The sequence below is a fragment of the Danio aesculapii genome, chromosome 5 (assembly GCF_903798145.1).
Source record: "Danio aesculapii chromosome 5, fDanAes4.1, whole genome shotgun sequence".
Classification (NCBI taxonomy): domain Eukaryota; kingdom Metazoa; phylum Chordata; class Actinopteri; order Cypriniformes; family Danionidae; genus Danio; species Danio aesculapii.
In genome coordinates this window covers 59750518-59777887 of record NC_079439.1, presented here as the reverse complement: position 1 = coordinate 59777887, position 27370 = coordinate 59750518, and the positions used below count along the sequence as shown (strand labels likewise).

General features: G+C 34.0%; 1 protein-coding gene across 1 annotated transcript in view; it reads right to left on the bottom strand.

The window, feature by feature from the left end:
- drd2b (dopamine receptor D2b) overlaps window positions 1-27370 on the bottom strand; it is a 110994-nt gene that overhangs the window by 15355 nt on the left and 68269 nt on the right. Inside the window, exons 3-4 of the mRNA XM_056458572.1 lie at window positions 8866-8975; window positions 1979-2115 (exon numbers count right to left, since the gene is read on the bottom strand). Of these exons, the coding sequence (XP_056314547.1) occupies window positions 1979-2115; window positions 8866-8975 (247 nt within the window). The remainder of the gene's footprint in view (window positions 1-1978; window positions 2116-8865; window positions 8976-27370) is intronic.

Here is a 27370-nt window from a genome sequence, read left to right as displayed (position 1 = left end):
TTACAACTGGAATCGAAGACAAGACTTTTGTCAGGTAGTGTAGTGTTTATTTCTTATATCTCAAAGGGTTAGTTTGCCCAAAAATGAAAATTATTTGATTAATTACTCATGGCCGAGACCCCTGTTCATCCTCAGAACACAAATTAAGATATTTCAGATGAAATTCGAGAGTTCTCTGACCCTCCATAGACAACAATGGTCCAGAAAAGGAACCACAAACATTCCATGTAACTTCAGCGGTTAAACTGTACTAAAACAATGCTCCAATAACACTATTGTATGCCAAAAAACAACTTTGTAAGCCAATGTCTTTTGTGTCAGATCAGGTTGTGCTTTTAATATGGCAATATGCCACTTGTGTGTTGTGTTGCTGGCTCTAATATCAGTACATTATACTGCCAGTATAATATATACAGTATATACAGTAAACACACACCCTGGCTAGAAGGGCAGATATACAATTGAAACCCGAAATGTACATACACTCTAAAAAAAGGAACATAACCATTTTTTTTTAATGTCTGATGGTAAATCATACTAAATGTTTACTATTTTAGGTCCGTTAGGATTACCTAAATGATTCACATTTGATAAAAGCCAGAATAGTGCGATTTTTTTTGAGAATATTTTGTTAATTTCTAGACAGTTAAAGGTTTACATACATTTCCTTGTTGTTGTTTTTTTAGCTTTGCTTTTAAACTGTATAACTGTGGTCAAATGTTTTGAGTGTCCTTCCACAAGCTTCTCACAATAGTTTGAAGGAATTTTGGCCCATTCCTCTTGACAGAATTGGTGTATCTGAGTCAGATTTGTTAGCTGTCTTGCCAACTTGCCAAATTCTCTATAGGATTAAGATCAGGGCTTTGTGATGGCCACTCCAAAACATTTACTCTGTTGTCATTTTAACTAATTTGGCAGTATGCTTAGGGTCATAGTCTGTTTGGAAGACCCATTTGCGGCCAAGTTTTAATTTCCTGGCTGATGTCTTGAAATGTTGCTTCAGTATTTCTACATAATGTTCTTTCTTCATGATGCCATCTATGCTGTGAAGTGCACCAGTCCCTCCTGCGGCAAAACAGCCCCACAACATGATGCTGCCGCCCCCATACTTCACAGTTGGGATGATGTTCCTAGGCTTGTATGCTTTCCCCTTTGTCTTCCAAATGTAACACTGGTCATTATGACCAAACAGTTCAATCTTAGTTCTATCAGACCACAGGACATGTCTCCAAAAATTATTCTTTTTCACAGTGTAAATTAGCAAATTGTAATCTGGCTTTTTTTGTTGATTCTGGCTTGTTGATTTTTCCCGTGTTGTCACACAAGGAAGCAGTGTGTTTGAGGTTTTCCTTAAACACTATTCTACAGTTGTGCCTCCAATCAACTCAAATGTTGTCAATTAGCCAATCGGATACTTCCAAAACCTTGACACCCTCATCTGAGCTTTTTCAGAGGCACAATAATTTTATTGTGTGTAAACTTGACTTTAAAGAAAAGTTATAACAATTTCTCAAAAAAGATCTCTCTCATTATTCTGCTATTAAGCATAACAGAAACCAATTTGATAATCCAAACTTACCTAAAGAGAAAAAGTTTAATCACATTAACATCTGGCTGTTTTTTTTAATGTTATGTGCCTGTTTATACAGTGTATGTAAACTTCTGGTTTCAACTGTAGGTGAACAGTCATTTTTACAGTTTGTTTTGAAAGAAGTGACATTGGCAGTGTTTTTGATTCTTTTTTGTGGACTGGAATGTTTCAGGACCATTGCTGTCTATGGAGTTTGAGAGAGCTCAAGGATTTCATCTAAAATAACTTAATATGTGTCACAAACATTAACGAAGGCAATCGGAACAACATGAGGGTGAGTAATTGATAACATTCTTTTCATTTTTGGGTGAATTAACTCTTTAATGCAAAACTCACAACTTGCATATTGAGCCTTAAACGATTTTAAGGAAGGAACAAAGCATTTACCTGTGTTATTTAATCCAAACAGCAGAGGGCAGGAAATGGCGAATGAAAGCACCCAAACAACCGAGATCATTACAGTGACCCGTCTCTTGGAGCTGTAGCGTGTGTTGTACAGCATCGGCATGGCAACAGCCGTGTACCTGCACGAGAAGCCCAGAGGGAAGGAGATGAAGAGGTGCTGGATGGGTTGGGCAGCTTTTTGCATTCAAGCCGACAAACAGAAGGAAACAATGACGGTCACACCTGACCAGCTGCTCCTGCTAACAGCTGCCATTATTGTGTCATCTTCTATCTGGCTTTTGTAACTGTTTTAAATCTAAACATCATCACCATCATCGTCTTCATTTCCAAAGCTTCAGGAGGTCTTTCTACTCAAACAAAAAGCTTTTCAACTTGGTTGAGCTCACTAAAAATGAATAGTGCTGCAAGAATTGTCCTTTAAATGTGCTGTTTGGGTTTTAGCGCTGAATGAGTTTGAATTTGTATTGTAGAATTTCTTGATCTTTGCAACAGACTACTGTTATCTGACATACATTCACATCATCATGGTTTTGATGCTGGTTTAATGATTTAAGGGTGCTTTCACATCTGTGGTTCGGTTCATTTGGTTCGGACCAAAGGCACAAATGATACATTGTAGCGTTTTTCTGCCGTTTTTGGGTCTTTTTACACCACACTGATTTCTTTGGTCTGAACCAGTTGAAAATAACCAAAATGCAGTCATGTGACAAAATCCACATCACTCATTGGCCAGATGTTATTGAACGTATTTCCTAAACTGCTTTTTGATTGGTCAGAATTAACGTGCGGGAAAATGCCAATGGAAATCCCACAAGTCAACAAACCGCCAAACACAAAATGTTGTTTTTTACTATGGAGGGACGACTGGGCTGGCTGATTGTTTCCCTGGTCATAGTATACTATATAGTTTGCATACATCACTTTAGACCAGGGGTCTCAATTTACCTGGGGGCCGCTGGAGGCAGAGTCTGGGTAAGGGTGAGTTGCATCAAGTTTTCCACAAGAAATTTATTATATTATTAATTTGTTTATTTTTTTAATCTTATTTTGTGTTAAAAAAATAAATAAAGAGATTTAAGAAAATTTGAATTTTCTAACACAAAATAAGATGAAAAAATAAGCAAATTAAAAATGAAAAAGAAAATAAATAAATCAGTAATAAATAAAAATTATATTTAGATTAACTGTTATCAGCTGTGCTGTTGTTACAGGAAATAGAAACACTGTGTTGTTGTAATTTATTTTGACTACTTTTACATCATATAGAAATATATGTAATGTTTATTGTGTGAGGCAATGCATATCCAATGCAGGTAGAGCGACGCAAATGATCCACAAATAACGGTGGGACTCTATAATTGGTCCGGTTACTGGGGACTATTATTGCTGATGGACAGGTGTCGATGTGTGACTGCAGATGACTACATTATAGAGTGGAGGAACTATGACGTCAATTTGTATGCAAAACCCCGGAAGAGAGTTAGCATTTTAGCAGTTCCGATTCCCTCGTCTCAAAGCCAAAGGGTTTTTTGAATGGGATTTCAGTTAAATCGCTTAAATAAGGTTCGTGACTAACACAAACCCAAGATAATTTCATGTTTTGTTCTACGACATAAACTACATCAGTTACATCACACTCTTGAGTTTTTAAATCGGTTATGCTTCTTTAAAAAGACGGTTGTTATCAAGTTGCAAACTGGACTACAGGCGGTGTCGGAGACATTATACGTCATCGAGCTGAACTGGTCTGAAGCGCAGCTTGCTTGTGTTGGGCATTTGGATTTGTCTGTTATTTAGGTATTTTCATGAATAGTATTTTATAGTTTGTAGTGTTTTTCTAATTGGGATTTCATATTGTGTGTAGATAATGCCTTCACTTGTAAAAGACAGATTAATTTGTTTATCATTTATTTTAATTAAACGATATTATAAAGATATTGCTTACCAGTGCAGCCTGTCTCTTTCCTGCTCTCAGTAATGCAAATGTTTGAATAAATGTGTAAAAACACCTACATATTAACTGTCATTTTAACGTGATCAAGTGATTTTTCGTCGTTTTTTTTCTTCATCTGAACACATTTAACTCCATCATAACTGCAATATTTACACTCCTCCATCACTTTGTGACATAAAAAGAATACTGAATGTTGCTCTGTGTCCATGATGGAACTTGCAGGCATTTGATAGACTTGTCCCTCACGCCTCATTTCTGTTGTTTGTTAAGGTAAGCAGGCTGTGTGCACGCGAGCGATACACTTATTTAAATATGTCTTATGATAATATTATGTAGGCATATTTATACATACAGTTTTAAAACTTTTACAACAACCGTAAAGCAAAACATGTATTTCCCACGTAAAAACGATCCAAAAGGCACGTAGGTCTATGTGTATTTACGTATTTATTTGTTTATAATATATAGCGTGCATTATAATATAATAAACAGAGAGATTAACTCTTTGTCATGGACCATATTTCTAAAAAAAAGCTAGAAAAGTTGTCTGTAGCAGGGTGGTGTTGACGTCACAGACAAGCGCCCCTAGCGCAGTATAGTCCTTTTATAGCCTAATGTTAGCTTTTCAATTCTTGTGTTTCCATTTAAGATCCAAAAGTGCTCAAAGTTGAATTTTCATGTGAGGATTATCGGGCTGGACAAAACGTGTAAGTGTAATGAACAGTGTTTGAACACAGAGCTTATTATTTGCAATCTTCGAAAAGCCTATGGGAAAATCCTATAGGGATTTTATAGGGGGAACCAGTTTTATGCTAGGAGCCGATTCGCCTAAAAAGTGACGTCATAGTTCCTCCACTCTATAGGCTGCATTGAGTTACTTACTTTTTTTTAGCCCGCCGCGTACACATCACTTTATTTCTTTTATGCTCACTGTGTGCAAAACAATAACCACCAAACAATGAGAGTGATTGTAAACGCAAGAAAGATGATTGGTTGAAAAATTGTTCAGGACCAATAGTTAAACGTGAATTTGGCTTTAACAGGCGCATGACTACCGTCATGCGTGTGCGCACACACAATCCACACTGCGCTGCACTCTCTTTCTCTCTCTCACTCACACACACACACACACACACACACACACACACACACACACACACACATGCAGGTATTCACTGCGCACAATTTACTGCTGAATCAATTAAAATACATTTTGGGAAGAAAAATACGAATATCTGACATGGATCCGGCAAGACCCAGCTCAAATTAAGCACTGATTTATAAACACTTTTATATTTATAATGTCCCGCTGGGCAGCAACTTAAAAAAACTTTTTTGAAGTGTTGTGAATGAAGCGCGCTGGGACGAATGCAGCAGGCACGGAAGAAAACACTCCATGGCAAAGCTGCTGTTACTTTCACTGAGAAATGTTTGCCTATGTCCCGCCCCCTAAAACCATATACCCCACCGTGATTGGTGGGTCCGTTCAGTTCCACACACAAAACTATAAATTGCCATCCATATCAAACTCGCGGGCCGCACTGACATTAAACTTTCACATTGAGGCGGGGGCCACAAACTAGGGCCCCACAAATATTTTTCCTCCACATTCCATAATGCGCAGCGCATCGGACTACGGCAGCTGGATTAGTCCAAAAAGGCGCAGTACTTTTTGCAGTTGGGTCTGTTCTAGTTTGGATCATGTTCTCACCACAAACAAGCCACTCCAAGGTGTTGTTTTTGGTCCGTTTTTGGTGCGCACTGAGTACCCCACCAAGAGGGAAAATGAACTCTAGTGCGATTCATCCGATTAATCTTTTTGTGTTTGTCATTTTCTCTATATACTGTTTATTTTGCATTGATACTGATGGCACTTTCCTTAATCATCTCTAACCTTATTTAAATGACAGCTTAACGTTTCAGTTTTCACTGAATTTGCCATTCTAAAGTGACTGAAACCCTGCAACCACAGATTATCAAGAGGAAGGTCAAAGGGAGACTCTTTCATCCATATTAGTGACCACTGACCACTCCAAATCTGTAATGTTTGATTCTAGAATATTTTATCTTTACCATGTCAAACTCATTCATGTTGTTCACAAAATAAACATATTTCTAGAAGGGATACAGCTGTGGCCGGAAGTTAACGAGAATTATTTTTATTGTTAATTAAATTATCCATTAATTGTATTTTATTAACGTCTACCCCTAACCCAAATCCTAAACTCAACCATCACAGTAATATATAAATAGTAATTATACCAAGTATTATTCATAATATTTATTAAATTACTCATTGAATTGAATTTTTGTATTTTATTAATACCTACACTGTAAAAAATTATATGATCAATTTGTCATGACAGCGTATGTTTTTAGTTCATTGTAACATTAACATAAGTTAATCATGCTCTAACTTAATTTTATAAGTTACTCAAGCAGGTTTAGGTCGGCATCCATAAAAATTTAAGGCATCCAGGATTTTTACAGTGTACCCCACCCTAACCTGAAACCTACCCCTTACCCCTTATTGTACAAATAATAATTAATTTTGTACAGTCACAAAACTGTTTCATGCTATATCTATGCGAGTATCTGCAGTTATATCCCATCTAAACTTTACCCCTAGATGATTGTTTGTCCACTAAAGACAAATGCATAAGATCACAGGATACTGTGGTGAATCTTAACAAAATTTGGACTAAAATCCCTCTCTTGTTCACATCAAAATGCTAGACTAATCTTTGCTGACGTTGTAATTAAAATGATGGGTTTTTAGTTGAAGTGCAATTAACATTTCTTCAAATGTTGAAGGTTATCATCCAGTGTACGCAAATTGTTCTCTAATTTTGACCTCCACAGTGTACTACAGAGTGTTAAGCTACTGTATAATTGGTTATTGCAAAAATCCCACCAGTTGTTTGATCCAAATTCACAATCAGTCTTTTTTCTATTCAGCTTGGTAAAATTTTAAGTAAATCTCAGTGTCTAATATTTACTGGCTATTATGGTTAATGATCTAAAAAAGTCAAGTTCACCAAAAAATTGTTTCTGCTTTGATTTATTATTCATAGGTTGGTATGTAAAAAGCTTAAAGGGTTGGTCCACTACTATATCATATTTTAAACTTTAGTTGATGTGTAATGCTGTGTGAACATAAACAACATCTCTGAAAATAATACGCTCAAACTTCAATGCAAAGGGAGACATTGGCTTTTACAGAGTTAGCTTAGCAAAGCCTACAACAAACAAAGTTTGAGGACTACAAAAAAATACATCCTGGTTAATGAGATCATAAACCCTTCAGGTTACACACATACACCCTGTGCAGCGAAAGGGTGTGGCCAGATGCCCTGTAATGTTATAGCAGAGAAAGCTAAAATGCTGTCCAAACGCTGCTATTTCCACATAGCTTGTTTAGTTTCTGTATTTGAGCCTTCAAAGGACATGCACAAAGAGATACGTGCTTACAGTTTCCTTTTAATTATGTTCTAGAGAATTATAAAAATGATATAGTTAGCATTTGACAAAGAACAGCTTCCAGAATCTCTCCCAGTCATTGCTGGATTCGGAACAGCTCCAACCATAATAGACGAAGCTGTGGATAGTGAGCCACAACCTGTAAGTATTTTTATTTGTTAAAATTGATCTATTACATGCATAGTTTCTAGCGTTAACGGTATGTTGTAGCATGGAATTAAACAAGGATGTAAACAATGGAAAATGCTGCTTGGCACCATTAACAATTTAGCTACAAATCCATATTTATCTGTCAAATACCTGCACCCACAATCTTCAGCAGCGCTGCAGTGTCTCGCTATGCGGCCGCTTTCCCTGCTTTCTACATCTCAAATAACTAACTTGCAAAAAATATGTGAACGTTTCATATTACTCACACATGCTTATTCTAAATATATGTGAAAGACACTCATCAGATTTTATTTTAGGGAGCAGGTGTGAGGTTCATCTGTGTCCTCTGCATGTTCTGTCTGATTCAGACTCAAACTGATACGGCTAACAGTTTCACTGACTGACAGTATTTACACAACAGAGGCAAAGCGCGTGCTAGTAGAGGCATGGCGCTTCCTGGTGACTGATCCACAGCACAATATTTTAGCTGAGCAATCAGAGCCTGATTGAGGGTGGGCTTTTGGAGGAACTAGGAAATATGACAATTACTTTCATGTTAGCTGAGTAGCAGTATATAATTAAAGTAAGATATATGAAAAACATGATTTTTTTAATTATAAATGAAGCATGAGAACACGTTGTTTTGCACCCTACAAGAACAGCCAAGAATTTAAAAAACACTCTGGACCACCACTTTAAAAAAACTAATTTGAACAAATTCATGCTTCATTTAAATAAACCTGATATTGTTTCATTTTTACACTTTTCTTTGATGAAAGTCCACCATTAATCTGAAATAGAAATATTTGTTACAATAAAAATGTCTACATGATCACTTTTAAACAATTTAAAACGTCTTTTTCTAAATAGAATAATCAAAGAATTAAAGTATATGTATATATTACATATACTGACTACATATATTTTTATATACTGACCTTTAGATCTTTCAATTAATCAAATAATCCAGAATAACAAAAACAAACAAACACAATATAAAACAGGTTTCTTGATAAGCAAATCAGCATCGGTACATGTGACACTTAAAAACTGGAGTAATGATCATTGAACATAGAAATACATTACAACATACAGTATTTAGGCTAGAACAGCTGTTTGAGTCAAAAATATATAAGAAGTCTTTCTGATATGGCACACAAATCAACCCCCATTCCACTTCACCCTGAAGATCAATATTGATATATGGTAAGATATTATTAAAATATGGTATTTGTGTCATTTAAGAGAATCATTAAACATTTCCTGACCCGATAGTAGAACCTACCTGTCGATACTAATGGCACACAGATTAAGAATGCTGGCCGTGCACATCATGACGTCCAGGGTAACAAATATATCACAATGGATTTTACTAAAGCGCCACTCCCCGACCACCTGAAACAAACAAACATGAAAAAACACTTAAGACAAGTTCAGTTTTTCCTTTGATGAACAGTAAGCTTGCAGAGGAGTGTTCACTTGAAATAGAAATAGTTTGTAATATTACACTGTAATACTATAATACAATACTCAACTTTATCAAATGAAATGAATGTAGTTATATACATTTATATACAATATATATCTTTTTAGGCCTTGATATATATATATATATATATATATATATATATATATATATATATATATATATATATATATATATATATATATATATATATATATATATATATATATATATATATATATATTTTAAGACCTAAAAAGATTTTTCTAATAAAATTAATCACAATTAAATCAACCATTCCCTTTCTATACTGGTTTATGTAAGGATTATCAAGTTGCTTTTCCTCTCTTTCCTCTCGTTTGAAGCCTTAATGCACTTTTGTACAGAGGGATTTTTAACATGCCATCGAGCTTGAGAAACACTGCTGAGAACCCATTAATACACACAAATGAGCGTGATGAAAAACAGAAGCATTTCTATGAAATATTCAAGTAAGCAGTTTTACAAAGCGAGAAACGAAATGATAACTCACAGAAATGTGGCTAACAGCAATTGAGAGGTGGGAAACATATTCATGCCTTGTTAATATTTTATGAAAGGCTATTTTCTCAGTCGTAAGCCCGCTGATTTGAATGAATGAGATTGTATTAGATGTGATTTGAAGGCATTAGCATATGCTTCATTTACTTTCTATAATTATACAACATCTTTATATAATGTATTAGGGAGTGAGTTGCATTAAATTCCTTATGCAATATAATCAGATCTGTTTTTGAATTATTCATGAAACAAGAAATTGATTCTATGGTTGTTTAGCTTTGGTTTTACAATTTATTCCTTAATATTAGGTTTAAAGTCCATGCACCACCTTTCCGTTCAAATGTATTAACAAGCTCTTAGTGGACCTCTTAAGCTCTTAGCATGAATAAGTAAATAGGTACTTGAAGTATGCACACTTGCAAAGCTAATTATCTGACAGTAACATTGCCTTTTGTCATTTGACTGCAAAAACATGTATTTAAGCAAAAAAATATGTTATACAAACCTGTGTTGGGTTGTCTGAAAATGTCATTTTTCTAAAAATAAATAAAGACCCTGCTCAAAAAGTGATTTCTTAATAATAGTACATGCCCTTTACAACTGAGAACCTATTAGCACTTATATGGCACCATGTTAGCCAGCAGTAGGTAGTACGAGGGGAACAGAGGAGGGCAGAAGACTGAGTGAGCTAATAAAAGAGCAAGAATTTTCCAAAACAAACTGATACAGTAACACCTCGATCTCTTTCAGCCAGCCTGCTTTCTTCTTTATCTCAGGAGACATGATGAATAATTCTCCACCTCCTGTGACTGCAAACCTGTCATATCTGATCAGTCCGTCATTTTCACCAACAGCAAATTGCAGAAATTAAAGCAGTTTTTGTAAGTGACAAAAGTGCAAAAAGTTAAACTATAAACTTTTTGAAACTGTTACTACTAGAGACATGCAGATAAATCAAAAGAGTGCCATTAAATGTATGGATGGATGGATAAGCATACATGCATAAAGATGGATTAATTGATGGATGGATGGACAGATGGATAGATGCGTGTATGGATGGATGGATGGAAGGATGGATAAGCATCATTCATTCATTCATTTTCTTTTCGGCTTAGTCCCTTTATTAATCTGGGGTCGCCACAGCGGAAAGAACAGCCAACTCATCCAGCATTTGTTTTACGCAGCAGATGCCCTTCCAGCCGCAACCCATTACTGGGAAAATGGATAAGCATACATATGTAAATTTGGATTAATTGATGGATGAATGGATAAGCATTCACATACAGTATAAAGATGGATTTATTGATGGATGGATGGATGCATGGATGGATGGATGGATGGATTGATAAGCATACATATAAAGATGGATTAATTGGTGGATTTATATATATATATATATATATATATATATATATATATATATATATATATATATATATATATATATATATATATATATATATATATATATATATATAAAGATGGATTCATTGATGGATGATGGATGGATGGATAGATTAATGGATGGATGAATTGATAGATGGATAAGCATACATATATAAAGGTGGATTCATTGATAGATGGATGGATGGATAAGTATTTATATAAAGATGGATTCATTGATGGATGGATAAGCATACATATATGAAGATGGATTAATTGATGGATGGATAAGCATACATATGAAATGGATTAATTGATGGATGGATGAATGGATGGATGGATGGATGGAAGGATGGATGAGCATACATATGTAGAGATGGATTAATTGATGGATTGATGGATGGATGGATGAATGAATGGATGGATGGGTGAAAGGATGGATAGGCATACATATATACAGATGGATTAATTGATGGATGGATTAAATGATGATGGATGAATGGATGGATGGATGGATGGATTGATAAGCATACATAGATAAAGATGGATTAATTAATGGATGGATGGATAAGTATTTATATAAAGATGGATTCATTGATGGATGGATAAGCATACATATATAAAGATGGGTTAATTGATTGATGGAAAAGCATACATATGAAATGGATTACTTAATAGATGGATAAGCATATATATATATATATATATATATATATATATATATATATATATATATATATATATATATATATATATATATATATATATATATATATATATATATATATATATATATATATATATATATATATATATATATATATATATATTAAGATGGATTAATTGATGGATGGATGAATGGATGGATGGATAAGCATTTATTTAAAGATGGATTAATTGATGGGCAGATGGATGGATGTGTGTATGGATGGATGGATAGATGGAAGGATGGATGGATAAGCATAAATATATACAGATTGATTAATTGATGGATTGATGGATGGATGGATGGATACGCATTTATATAAAGATGGATTAATTGATGGATGGATGAATGTATGGATAGATGTGTGTATGGATGGATGGATAAGCATACATATATACAGATTAATTAATTGATGGATGAATTCATGGATGGATAGGTAAGCATTTATATATAAAGATTGATTAATCGATGGATGGATGAATGGATGGATAAGCATTTATATAAAGATGGATTAATTAATGGATGGAAGGACAGATGGATGGATGTGTGTATGGATGGATGGGTGGATGAATGGATGGATGGATGGATGAATGGAAGGATGGAAAAGCATACATGCATAAAGATGGATTAATTGATGGATGGATGGACAGATGGATAGATGCGTGTATGGATGGATGGATGGATGGAAGGATGGATAAGCATCATTCATTCATTCATTTTCTTTTCGGCTTAGTCCCTTTATTAATCCGGGGTCGCCACAGCGGAAAGAACCACCAACTCATCCAGCATTTGCTTTACGCAGCGGATGCCCTTCCAGCCGCAACCCATTACTGGGAAAATGGATAAGCATACATATGTAAATTTGGATTAATTGATGGATGGATGGATAAGCATTCACATACAGTATAAAGATGGATTTATTGATGGACGGATGGATGGATGGATGGATGGATGGATAAGCATACATATAAAGATGGATTAATTGGTGGATGGATAAGCATATATATATATAAAGATGGATTCATTGATGGATGATGGATGGATAGATGGATGGATGGATAGATGGATGGATGGATTGATGGATGGATGAATTGATAGATGGATAAGCATACATATATAAAGATGGATTCATTGATAGATGGATTGATGAATGGATAAGCATTCATATATAAAGATGGATTAACTATTGGATGGAGTGATGGATGGATGCATAAGTATTTATATAAAGATAGATTCATTGATGGATGGATAAGCATACACATATGAAGATGGATTAATTGATGGATGGATAAGCATACATATGAAATGGATTAATTGATGGATGGATGAATGTATGGATGGATGGATGGAAGGATGGATAAGCATACATATGTAAAGAAGGATTAATTGATGGATTGATGGATGGATGGATGAATGGATGGATGGGTGGAAGGATGGATAGGCATACATATATACAGATGGATTAATGGATGGATTAAATGATGGATGGATGAATGGATGGATTGATAAGCATACATAGATAAAGATGGATTAATTAATGGATAGATGGATAAGTATTTATATAAAGATGGATTCATTGATGGATGAAAGCATACATATATAAAGATGGGTTAATTGATTGATGGAAAAGCATACATATGAAATGGATTACTTAATGGATGGATAAGCATTTATATATATATATATATATATATATATATATATATATATATATATATATATATATATATATATATATATTAAGATGGATTAATTGATGGATGGATGAATGGATGGATGGATAAGCATTTATATAAAGATGGATTAATTGATGGGCGGATGGATGGATGTGTGCATAGATGGATGGATAGATGGAAGGATGGATGGATAAGCATACATATATACAGATGGATTAATTGATGGATTGATGGATGGATGGATGGATGGATGGATAAGCATTTATATAAAAATGGATTAATTGATGGATGGATGAATGTATGTATGGATGTGTGTATGGATGGATGGATGGATGGAAGGATGGATAAGCATACATATATAAAGATGGATTAATTGATGGATGAATTGATGGATGGATAGGTAAGCATTTATATATAAAGATTGATTAATCGATGGATGGATGGACAGATGGATGGATGTGTGTATTGATGGATGGGTGGATGAATGGATGGATGGATGGATGGATGGAAGGATGGATAAGCATACATATATACTGATGGATTAATTGATGTATTGATTGATTGATGGATGGATGGATAAGCATTTATATAAAGATGGGTTAATTGATGGATGGATAAGCATACATATGAAATGGATTGAATAATGGATGGATGGATGTGTGTATGTTGGATGGATGGATGGATGGATGGATGGATGGATGGATGGATAAGCATAAATATATACAGATGGGTTAATTGATGGATTGATGGATGGATGAATGGATGGATGGATGGATAAGCATTTATATAAAGATCGATTAATTGATGCATGGATAAGCATACATATGAAATGGATTAATTGATGGATGGATGGATGGATGATAGATGTATGGATGGATGGATGGATGATGAATTGATGAATGGATAAGCATATATAAAGTTGGATTAATTGATGGGTTGATGGATGGATAAGCATTGATATATAAAGGACGATTAATTAATGGATGGATGAATGGATGGATAGATAGATGGCTGGATAAGCATTTATATAAAGATGGATTAATTAATGGATGGATAAGCATACATATATAAAGATGGATTAATTTATGGATGGATAAGCATAAATATATATTAAGATGGATTAATTGATGGATAGATGAATGTATGGATGGAGAGATAGATAAGCATACATATATAAAGATGGATTCATTGATGGATAGATTAAATGATGGATGGATGGATAAGCATACATATATAAAGATGGATTAATTGATGGATGGATTAAATTATGGATGGATGGATGGATGGATGGACATAAAGACATTCAGAAAATGGGTGAATGAATGAACACACATGGATTCATTGATGGGTGATAAAAGGATATATGGTCAGATATTAATGGATCAACAGACATTCAATGTCCTGTAGATAAATCACTGATGTGTATGCTTTCCAGTTTATACACTCAGTCACTGTTATCTATGGATGGATGGATGGAAGGATGGATAAGCATACATATATAAAGATGGATTAATTGATGGATTGACGGATGAATGGATAAGCATTCATATATAAAGATGGATTAATTAATAAATGGATGGATAGGCATACTCTAAATATAAAGATGGATTAGCTGATGGATGGATAGATGGATGGATGAGCATACATATAAAGATGGATTAATTGATGGATAATGGATGGATGGATAATGGATGGATGGATGGATTAGCATACATATATAAAGATGGATTTATTGATGGATGGAAAAGCATGCATATAATAAGATGGATGGATGGATGGATGGATGGATAAGCATACATATATAAAGATGGAATAATTGATGGATGGATTAAATGATGGATGGATGGATCAGCATACATATATAAAGATGGATGGATGGATGGACATAAAGACATGGGATGGGTGAATAAATGGACACACATGGGTTAATTAATGGCTGATAAAATAGATAGATGGTCCGATATTAATGAATGAACAGACATTCAATGTCCTGTAGTTAAATCACTGAATGTATGACAGTTCATACATTCATTCACTGTTACCTATTATTCTTAGCTTGGTTCAATTCTCTAAGTGTGAAAAATAAGAGTTGTTTGGAGAGAATTGTGAGGAAAAATAACAGGGAGAAAACAGATGACTATTGCTCAGTTATACCATAGACAATTTTGGGGAAAGCTCAGAGTATCTGTCTGATGATCCCCATATGTACCATGAGTTTTATCTTCTCCCTTCTGGTATTCGATATAAAGAAACTCTTATTAGTAAAACAAGTCTATTTATAGCCTCAGCTGTAAAGTTTTTAAATTCAGAGTAGATTTGTATTGTACAATGTGTGATATGTTTGTGCGCTGTAACCAAATTACCTTCGGGAAATGAATAAAGACTAACTGAACTAAACTGAAAAGGGATGGAAGAATGGATGGAGGAACAAAAAAGCCATTCAGGGGTGCGTTTCCCAAACAACGACGCAACTCGTGGCTGAACTATCATAGTATGATGCATCGATGGGAAAAGAACGATATAGTGACAAGTGTTTCCCAAAACGCGTAGTTTCTCAGTCGCAGATCCATCATTTGAACCACGTTAGTTATAATGTGAAACGCCCATAATTATGCTTTAAACTTGGTGGTAACAACTTTTTTAGAAAAGAACCCCATAATTTTTTTGTGCAAATTTTATTGTTTTATACACACACTTATTTTTAAAAATATGGCCAATATTAGTTTTGCTAAAAACATGCACTTGTTTTCCATAATGAAATATATGTGAATGGCTCACATAGGACTAATGTTCCCCTTACAAATATTATTGAGAACGTTACATATTCTATTCTAAAACATAAAATCACGTACAAAAGCTAACACGTATTTTAATATCCTATATAAATTATATAATGAGGCGATTTATTAAGAAATGAAATTTAATATTTCTTATTTATTAGGAAATGAAAAAATTATCATACTTTAACAATAATATAAATAATTTTAATGATGATGATGATTGTTGTTGTTGTTGTTGTTATTATTATTATTATTATTATTATTATTATTATTATTATTATTATTATTAAGTAGGATTTTGTTTATTTATTTATTTTTTTTTTTTAAAGTCTTTTTCAAAATTTTACAATTTGCACATGTAAACCACTGCAGAAATGTGCTAACCAACAGGCCCATGTCATATACAGTACAGATACTTAATAAATAACCTACTATAAATTAAAAGCATTAACATATGTTTTTTGTTTTCACAAGCTTTGGAGACGTAACATAAATTCCTTTTAAATAATAGGTCACATAGCTTTCGCCATGAGCCATGACTATATTCCAAATGGCATCAATGTTTTCAAAGTGCACTGCGAAGGGAGCGCAATTGTAAACATGAAGATGGCTAAAACTGAACTGTAAAAATACTTTGAAAGCAAATTACACCTAAGAGAGAGATGACTTTAATGCTTTAAAAAAAAATTAAAAATCTTTCCAAGTTTAAATGTTAGACTGTTCTAAATGAATAGGGCATAGGGGGTTAAGTGGGAATAGAACGCAGCCAGGAACTATGTTTCTAACTACAGCTCCAGAGGTTTAGTTGCAAGCATAGACGTTTGCGACGCAGTTTGCGAATGTTCATTGGAACGACGGGTTTGAGAAACACCAAATCAACAAACTATGTTTGTAATGAAACAACTTGCGATCTTAGTTGGCTAACGATGGTTTTTGGAAATGCACCCCAGAGGGATGGAAAGATGGATGGATGAGTGTATGGATGAATAAATGGATGGATGGATGGATAAATGGGTCAGTGGACAGAAAGGTATTCAGAATGATTGTGGATGAATGGACAGTAAAATATTTGACAGATTAATAGCACGAGAGACATATTATGCCCTTTGTGCAACATGTAAAATAAGTTTTTGATGTCCCTAGAGAGCATGTTCTTGTGGGTTTCCTCCGGGTGCTCTGGTTTCCCCCACAAGTGAATTGGGTATGCTAAATTGTCTGTAGTGTATGTGTGTGAATGAGAATCTATGGGTGTTTCCCAGTGAAGGAAGGGCATCCGCTGTGTAAAACATATGCTGGATAAGTTGGCGGTTCATTACGCTATGGCAACCTCTGATTAATAAAGGAACTAAGCCGAAAAGAAAACGAATGAATGTAAATTTTACTTATTTTTCAAGACCTTCATTTACTTTCTAGATTACAAAAAAAATGTATGTTAGGTTCCTTTAGCAAGAAGGAAAAAAAGGTTTGCTCTTGAGAGAAGTCACTGATTTGTGTTTATCTCACTGTTTCAGCCCATCTACTTTCAAATGTTTTCAAAATGAAAACACACATCTAACAATGAACACTTTGTGCAATATCATCAGTCTATTTTCAAATCCCAGTATATCATGCCCTGTCAGCTAGAATTGTCAACATAACTCAGCATTAATTCTCTGAGTGTTTTTTTCTCTCTTGTCTCTGTATCTTCAGTCCTTCACCACAGTGATTCCATTAACTTGGCTTAGTTGCATAAATCATTGCAGACATAATTCATCAGCCTTCTGTGTCTCTGTCCTCTTCATCATTAGATGCAGAAATCACAGTGAGAGCATGTCTGCCCGAGCACATCTTTATAAAGCCATTCATTATTTACAGGTAAACGGTGACAAGACGACATTTCTTTTACACGGCCAGACTCTCTATCTCTGTGGACAGCTCAATAGAGTGTGTCTGCAATACTGTCACGAAGCTCTAGAGTGATTGAGGATCTGTATCTGATCTATCTTCCTAGAGTAGATGTCGCAGTAAACGCAATTGCTGTGCGCTGGGCCTAATCCAGTCTCTTCAACAGGGGGTCTGTGGTGCTACTGCAGGAGGTCCACTAATTATTGTTTGATCTGAAACTATTTTTTGGAAGAAAGAAAATATGTAATGCAAAAAAAAAAAAAAAAAAAAAAACACACACACACAAAAAACCCAATAATAATTGACTTAAGACATTAAGTTGACTTCAACCAAAGTAAAATAATATTCAAATAAATATTTAATAGCGAGATTTTTTTGTGTGTAACACAAATAGTTTGTTTCGTAGAACAAAAAAAGATGTTAGTATTAGGTGAGCAACATTTTAGACACACTATGTCAGAGCAGAACATGTGTTAACAATGCCTCTTGAGGCTACTAGTTGTCTAATTCAATAATCTATTCATGAAGTCAATCACTTGCTTGCTTCTTGATGAATCTGACATCTTGAATGAATCATTTGAATGAACGAGTAAGCGAATCACTACTTAAGTACTACTTAACTACTTAAGTCTTAGATTTATTTAGACATTACAGATTTAACGGAGGGCAGCTAGCAAAGTGCTATGCAGGTAACCTCACTCCTCTGACCCCTAAAGGTGCTCTTGCAGCAGACGCTAACTGCCATAGTCTTTAGTTTCCTTGTTAGAGCAACCAATTCCCATGCAAAGAATCGTTGGTTCGATCCCAGCTCAGACTGAGATGGTTGAAGTAGGACTGGTGGATAACACTTGGGGGCTCGTCTGGGATGGGAGTGAGGTTTATGGGGTTGAGTGAAACGGAGACCAGCGAGTAAAGTGTTATGCATGAAAATCTCACTCTGACCTCTAAAGATGCTCTAGTGACAGGCGCTAGAGGCCATGGTCTTTAGCTTCCTTGTTAGAGCAACTGACGCCCATGCAAAGAATCGTCGGTTCGATGCCAGTTCAGACCGAGTTGGGTGAAGTAGGACTGGTAAGTTACACATGGGGGCTCGTCTGGCATGGCAGTGAGGTTTAGGGGTAAATTGTAACGGAGGCCAGCTTGTGAAGTGCTCTGCAGGTAAACCTCACTCCTCTGACCTCTAAAGGTGCTCTAGCAACAAACGCTAGAGGCCATGGTCTTTAGCTTCCTTGTTAGAGCAACCAACTCTAATGCAAAGAATTGCTTGGTTCGATACCAGTTCAGACTGGTTTGGGTGCAAAAGGACCGCTGGGTTACACAGATTTAACCCAGACAGGACAAGCACAAAAACACACTTTTAATTTCCTTTAATTTAACAATTAAAAAAGTGATTTATTTTTGGCATACTAATAATGGAAAAATAGTATTTCGGTTAATATTAATGCAGCAATAGGTGGTTGCCTTTAGAAACAATTTTTGCTATGCTGGTTGAAAAACTCTCCGCATCCTGATAGCAAAAAAATTAATTTTCTATCAAAGGTGTGGGACCAAGAAAAGTTCATCCAATCAAACGTTTGGTCTGAACATTGGGATAGGCTGTCTTCTCTGTGCACTTCTTTTGTTTAGAAAAGATCACGTCATCAGTGGACTCACAGACATTGTTCAGACAGTGAATGATAGACGTATCCCAACAACCTTCTTTTTAAAGGGTTCTTATTCTGGCCTTTGTTCAAGAAGTACAATAAGTATTTTTGTCTCAAGAATGTGTCTGTGAATTTCTGGGTCAAATACCCATCAGTTCATTTATTTTACCCTGTTGAATATGTCAATTCATGGTTCAAAAGGAATTTTAGCTGTTTTGTGTGCCTTTAAATGCAAATGAGCTGGTGCTCTAAGAACTCCTGTTGGACATTTAATGCAATTGCAAGCAATGTAATGAAAGGTTTGACATGCATTGTTTATTATTATTTTAATTAAAGAATGCTTAAAATAAAATTAAAAAAAGAAGCAAATATTGGTCAAGTTAAAACTATTTTTTTGTTCTATTTTTTTTTTTTAACATTTGAAGTACATCAGTACTATTTACAGTATTGTTATTTTTATTGTTTGATATTTTATTTTAGTATTCACAATTATAATATTTAAATTTGTTATATTTATTATTAATATTAATAATACTAATATGAAAATATATAAAGTTACATAAAATTTAGTATTTCCTTAAAGATATTTAAATTGATTAAATATCAAATATTTATTGATTCATTTTACTACAGCTAAATATATTTAAAAAATATAAATATAAATAAGTAGTGACTGCAAATATACAAATTGACAAGTGTATGTACTGTACAGGTATTTTACTATACACAACGTTATATGTGCAGCTGACTATATAGCTGGCTATAAGTGTCTTTGTTTGAATAAAATCTAGTCAACTATACTGTACATTTTTGGCACTCCAATCATAACTTTAATAAACTTAGATTTTTATTTTTCACACAATAAAGTTGACAGGTTTAATTTGATTATTTCTGCCCTTTTATCCTTTTTACTGTTTCAGAAATACACTAAACTCCCAAAGTATTAGAAATGATATCGATTTTAAATAGACAATAAAACTATACTATACAAAACAGCAGTCTTTTGATAAAATAATTGACATGCAGTAAGACTTGTTATTATTTACTACAGTTAATGCAGTACCATATCATGTTGAAATAAATAATTTAGATATGAATGCCCTCTATTAAAACTGCAGTTACATTTGCTTTGTGCTACAGTGTTATTGCACAGTAATGGCTTGAAATATGGGCCAGTGTATCTTGGATTTTCATTTTAGAAACGGATATTGAAAAACGAAAAATGGGCCGATTTTTGATTTTGGTTTAAAATTCAAAATCGAATATTGAAATACGAGGCATTTTTCTTTTTTTATGGTGAAAAACGGAAAAGCAAAACTCACAAATTATTTGATTTTCATTTTTTATTTTGAATAACAAAAATAAAATCCCCATAAAACAAAAACGAATAAATGCTTGTTTTTTAATATTCTGAAACCAGATTGGCCGACTCATTCACAGTGACGCAATGCTGCTGCACACAGGCTAGCTAACTATATAGGCTATTTTTTTTTCCTCGTAATAATGTTATAAAAGGTATTTTCTTGTGATAGCGGGATTTGGCTAAGACATATTTTCCTCATTAAGATGACATATTTCTTGTATAAGAGCCGGTTATATATATATATATATATATATATATATATATATATATATATATATATATATATATATATATATTTATTTATTTTTTGTTAGCATGTTTTCCTTTAAATGAAACAACCTTTATTTTGACATTACATGCAAGCATTACGTTTTAATATTGTTAAAACCATAATACTTCCACTTCCCAAAGTTTGATCACGAATCACTGAAGTGAGGGAGGCAATAATACAGTTGTTCGTAACGCACTTTTCAATAGGTCATATTATTTTAAAATAAAAACTAGCAATTAATTTTATCTGAAATCAAGCATGCTGCTTCTGCACAAACACCCTGATAAGCATCCCATGTCTTTTAAAAGCAGACTATCACTAAAGCTTGCGGATGAGTTGTGTGTGTGCATCATCATACTATGAATCTAACCATAATTTCATATAGCTATGTGCAAATATAGCAGCATTTAAAATAATAATAAAATAATAATAATAAAATAATAATAATAATAATAATAATAATAATAAAATAATAATAATAATAATATCACAATAATAGTTATCACAAGAAAATACCTTTTATAACATTATTAAGTGGAAAAAAATAATAGCCTATATAGTAGGCTGGGCTGTGTGTAGCAGCATTGCATCACCGTGAATGAATCTGCCTATCTGGTTTTTGTTATTCGAAATAAAAAAATGAAAAATCAAATAATTTTTTCATTTTGCTTTTCTGTTTTTCAACATGAAAAAGAAAAATTCCTCATATTTCGATATTGGTTTTTGAATTTTAAAACGAAAGTCAAGAAACGACCCGTTTTTCGTTTTTCTGTATGCATTTCTAAAATGAAAATCCAATGACCAAAAGATACACTAACCAATATGGATACCATGAAAACAAATGATTACACACATTGAAGTTACAAGATAGACCTCTTTGTGTTTTAGATCTTTATTTATTATGTATCTTTATTTATTTATTTTATTTTTATGTTAGCAAGATTTATTTTCTGTTCGCAAACTAAGCATACAATTGATATTTTTGTTCTGATCCACTTTAGGGCTACATTGTAATAATATCTCCACAGTACATTACATAAATCCTTCTAATCACCTATCATATAAGCAATACTGTATTTTTTTTTCAGGAAGGGTGAAAGAGCATTTTTGTGACCCTGAGAAGCGCAGACAAAGGGCAGTTTCACAGACTGATGTGGAGTGAGACGGACATTGGTAAGCGACACGGCAATGATGCCAAGTGGGTCTCTCTTTTTTCTCTTGACCTGCCGTACATGAAAAGCCAGTTGTGCAGATCCAAAGACTTTCAAAGTTACCAGCAAATGAAAATGTCAGCAAGCTCTCATTTTAACCATGACAAGGCTTCTCATGTATCTTTAATAATGCTGTGCTTCCAATGAAGTTCCTGCACATATAAGATTAGGCGAATACTTGATATCGTTGGCATTTCAGGGACACATTAACATTTATGCAGTGAGTTTGAATTTTTAATGGCACATGGGTTATTATTTTTCACTGTTGGAATTTTAGTGAATTTAACATTTAGCTCTAATGCTAACTGTTTCTTTATGGTCTTTTTTGTAGAGCAAAATGTCTGACGAGCTTCTTTCATTGATATTATACTGAATGGACTGAAAGACCCGCCATTAAAATTCTCCATTTGTGCTACAAAAAGCTGACATTCTCTACATTCCTAGCACTATTATCATTATTTCTGGTTAATGGTGCAACCAGAGAGCAGCTCAACAGAGAATGCCTGTTGAGCTTTTGCAGTGGGATTGCTTTCGGGATAATATTGCCCTGAGCACAGGCTGAATTTGAATAAATCAAACAGTTGGCTTCAGCTTCAAAACACCAAGAGGTTCCTCAGTCACTCAGCCTAATAACCAGGGTTAAATTTATTTATTTTTTTATCAGTAGAAGTAAAATAAATTGTAACAGCATTTTTTACATTTAAATAAATCTCTTCCAGAAACTTTCCAAAGCAAATTTCTTCAGTTTACACCTGATTTTAAATGTGCTATAGAATTAATTCATTCAATATGTTTAATTGTTCTCTAATATTTCAGTTGAAATATTGGTTAAATGATATATGTTTGGTTTTGACTGTTGCTAAAAAGCATCAATTGATTCAGTTTAAAACCCTGCTGTAAATGTTGTCCCAAACCAGGCTCATTCTGATTACGTACCCCTATATACTTTTCTGGAGAGCACCAATTACGTCCCAGAAGCTACTTTTTTTTGCAGTTCTTGTTTTCACAAATCCGGCATTCTGTATGCTTTTTCAGATCTCCAATATCTCTCGCGAGTGCCGTCCGTGCCTCTCATGTAACTCCACCAGAGGCGGCTGTCGACTGACTGACCGACTGACCGATACCCCCACCTTCTTCCTTCCCTAAACCCAAACGATAGTGTTTTAAAATGCACCGATGGATCAGCGCCGACCCACTTCCCTAAACCCAACCGACAGTGTTTCCAAAAGCAATCTAGAAAAAGAAAAGCTCTTGCGGCAGACTGATTTTTACCATGTTTTCAGATTTTATTATTTATTTCATTTATTTACTTGTTTGTTTTATTTTTTGGCTATTGATTTTGTCTTACCTAAATTACAGCAGATGTCTCAAACTCTGTCTGAAATAATTCAGTGTCACATGGAATGTGTTTGATTTCATTTACACTTGTAAAGATATTTTTGCACATTTAAAACACAGCTTTTGTCACTATGCTTAGATGTAAAAAGTAGATATCCATCGTACTAAGCAAATTTTAGAAATCATAGGATCTGATTTTTTGTCTTTTATCATAATTTGTCTTAGTACTGGCTCTCTATTGGATTGTGTAATACATGTTTCTGTTCCTCCCTGGTTCAAAAAATCCAATCTTGATGTTTCTGTCCTGTCAGGATTCTGCCACTCCAGTCTGGTTAGTTCTTGTTTTAGAGTCCAGATATTAGTCCTGTCATGTCTTGTATGTTGTACTCACCTCAAGTTTTCTCGGGTTGAGCACTCATTTTCTGTGATTGCGTGTCTTTTGTACGAGCGCCACTTGGCTGCGTTTGGGCCGTGTGCACTCCCGCTTGATGCAGGCACACGAGGTCTGGGCGTGTTTGCGACGTGCACTCTCATCCTGGTTTTTGTGTTTTGTTCTGTATGCAGTATGGTGTTTCATTCTCAGCATCTCAGTGTAGTTGGTTTTGGTTTCGGTTGGCGCTGAGATGTAACATTCACACTGCATGTGTGAGTGCATGGTGAGCTTTTATTTATAGTGTACTCGTGTCTTGCGTTCAGTCTTCTGTTGTTGTTGTGTTTAGCTTTAGTGTTTTATGTGAACATGCGGTTAATAAGTTCACTCATTTTATGTGAGCACATGGCTTGCGCTTTTTCTTTGTGTCAAGTGCTCTCCTGTCTATTGTCTAGTCACACCCCCCTTGTTAACCCATTATTAGTTTATTATGTTCACCTGTCTGTTTGTTAATTATTTCTGCTTATATTCTCCTCATGTCTGTTGTCCTGTGCCAGTTCGTCATCATTTATCTTCTTGTCCTGTCTTCCAGCCCTGATCCCTGCCAGCCTGCCCAGTCAAGTTTGTTTGTTTAGTTAATATACAGTCTGGTTATAGAAAACTGCATTAGTACTGAATCTGCATTACTGAAAGTGACTATGTTGTCTACTGATAATGGGAATGCTGTTGCTTTGGTCCTTTTAGATCTCAGTTCAGCACTTGACATAGTAGATAATAAAATTGTAATATCAATGTTGGAATATCACCAAGGCATTCAGGGCATTGTTCTAAAACCTTAAAACATATTTAACCAATAGAAAGTTTTCTGTTTGCTTTGGAAAATGTACTTCTTTAGCAGCTCATCTTTCCTTTGGGGTTCTGCAGGGGTTAGTACTTGGTCCTACACTATTTTCTTTATATATGCTGCCATTGGGTTTCTTGTTGGTCCTCCCACTTAAATACAATGATCCTTGTTCTTTTGGAGTTTTATTAGCTTTCTACAAGATCTGAAATCATGGCTTTCTCAGAATTATAATTTTTTTTCCTAATTAAGGATTTTTGAACTCTTGTGTTATCTCATGTGCAAAACATCTTGGTATTTTATTTGACTCTAGACTTGATAAACAGATTAATTCACTTTAATTTGTATCGTTTATGTCACCTTGCAAAAGTTTTATCTTTTATTTCCTATAAGAATGTTGAAGCAGTTCATGCTTTCACTACCACATGTCTGAATTACTGTTACTCGCTTTATAACGGGGTCAAAAGTTCAACTATTAGGTGTTTACAAGCTATTGACTGTAGTAAAAATAATTATGCTGTGAATTTCACAGCATAGACTTTAAAATTTTAGTCTATGTGGAAAAGTCTTTACATTGCTTAGCTCCTACCTATACTTTTGACCTGATATTTCCCCATAATCCAACTAAGTGTCTGTGGTTGGGTGATCATGGCTTGCTTTCCATATCTAGGACTAAACTTAAACATACCGACCTTTTGTTGGGTTGGCCCCAAATTACGGAATGGCATGCCAATGTCATTTTGAATGGTATAATCTCTTTGTTTAAATCTAAGCTTTAATCACATATATATATATATATATATATATATATATATATATATATATATATATATATATATATATATATATATATATATATATATATATATATATATATATATATATTTTTTTTTTTTTTTTTTATCTAAACTGTTTATATCAATTGAAAATATAATATACTTTATCTATCTTTTCTATAACTAACAATGTTCTTTTTGTTTTTAATGTTTTGTACAGCACTTTGGTCAACAACTGTTGTTTAAAATGTGCTTCATAAATAAATAATTAACTAACATATTTGGAAGGGTTGTGAATATAATTGAGCTCTGGTCTGACAATCCTGCAGCTCATGTGTCAGTGCCTGAAGTGCGCGCCACACACACACACACACACACACACACACACTTATAAAACTAAATTACTAATTTAGTATTTCAGTGATGTAAAGAAACACTACATTCAACCTGACTCAAGCAAATTACAATGCTACAATAGGGTTTTCAACAACATAATGGCAAAAGATCAGTCAATATTTTGTAATTTCTATGTTAGTGGAAGGTAGGGGGTTCTTTTAGTAATCTATAGACAAAGGTTAAGTATACCATTATCAAATGATTTCAAGCATACTTTAACTGCTCGTGTAGTCTAGACTTATAAACACCATAATTTCCACAAAGCAACCCTTTGAGGAGAACAACTGAGAGCAACTGGTGAGCTTCAGGGTCAAAACAAAGACAGAGACTGTAATTTAGTGGGTCACAGAGGACACATGAATCATACTGAATCTATACAAATGTATGTTATAAAACGATAATACATTATATGTTGTATTACCAACTTTCCTTTGCAAGAGATATATCTAGACAAACATGAACAATGCTGCTGATTTGTTAACGGTTGTGAGGCTTTATTAAACAATAAATTTAATTATTGCTACTGTAATTAATGCTATTTTTTAGTTGTTGGACACACTCTTGTCTATATAAGACACAACTTAGTATTTTTGTGTAGGGATGCACAATATTTTGGTACCATAGTAGTTGTTAATATTGAATATATACAGAATAGACCAAGCCAAGTCAGCAATTCACAAAAACATGTGAAAATGTGAGGTATAAATCAGAATTTCGTGACAGAGCTTCTACAGTGCAACAGGATAACAGAAACAGGACAAAAAATAGATAATAAATATATTTAAAAAAAAATAGAAGTAAGTAGTGAGTGCAAATATGCAAATTGACAAGTGTATGTACGTGTTTATTACTATATACAACATTATATGTGCTGCTATTATGTGCAAATTGGCATGTAAAGTGTGTTGTTAAATAAGTGTATATGTGTATAAAAGTGTATAGCAAGTAGTGATGTTGGTTCCGCAATTATTATCATCAAGTGTTCATGAGATGATAAATAGATAAAGCTAGAATTGCAAGAAATATAGTCAGAATTATGAGCTGTAAGATTGTAAAAATTACTTTTTTTGGGTAAATGCAAGTTTATACTATGAATAAAAAAATATTCCAACAAACATAATCAAAGGAGATGGAAAGTTTTTTGTTT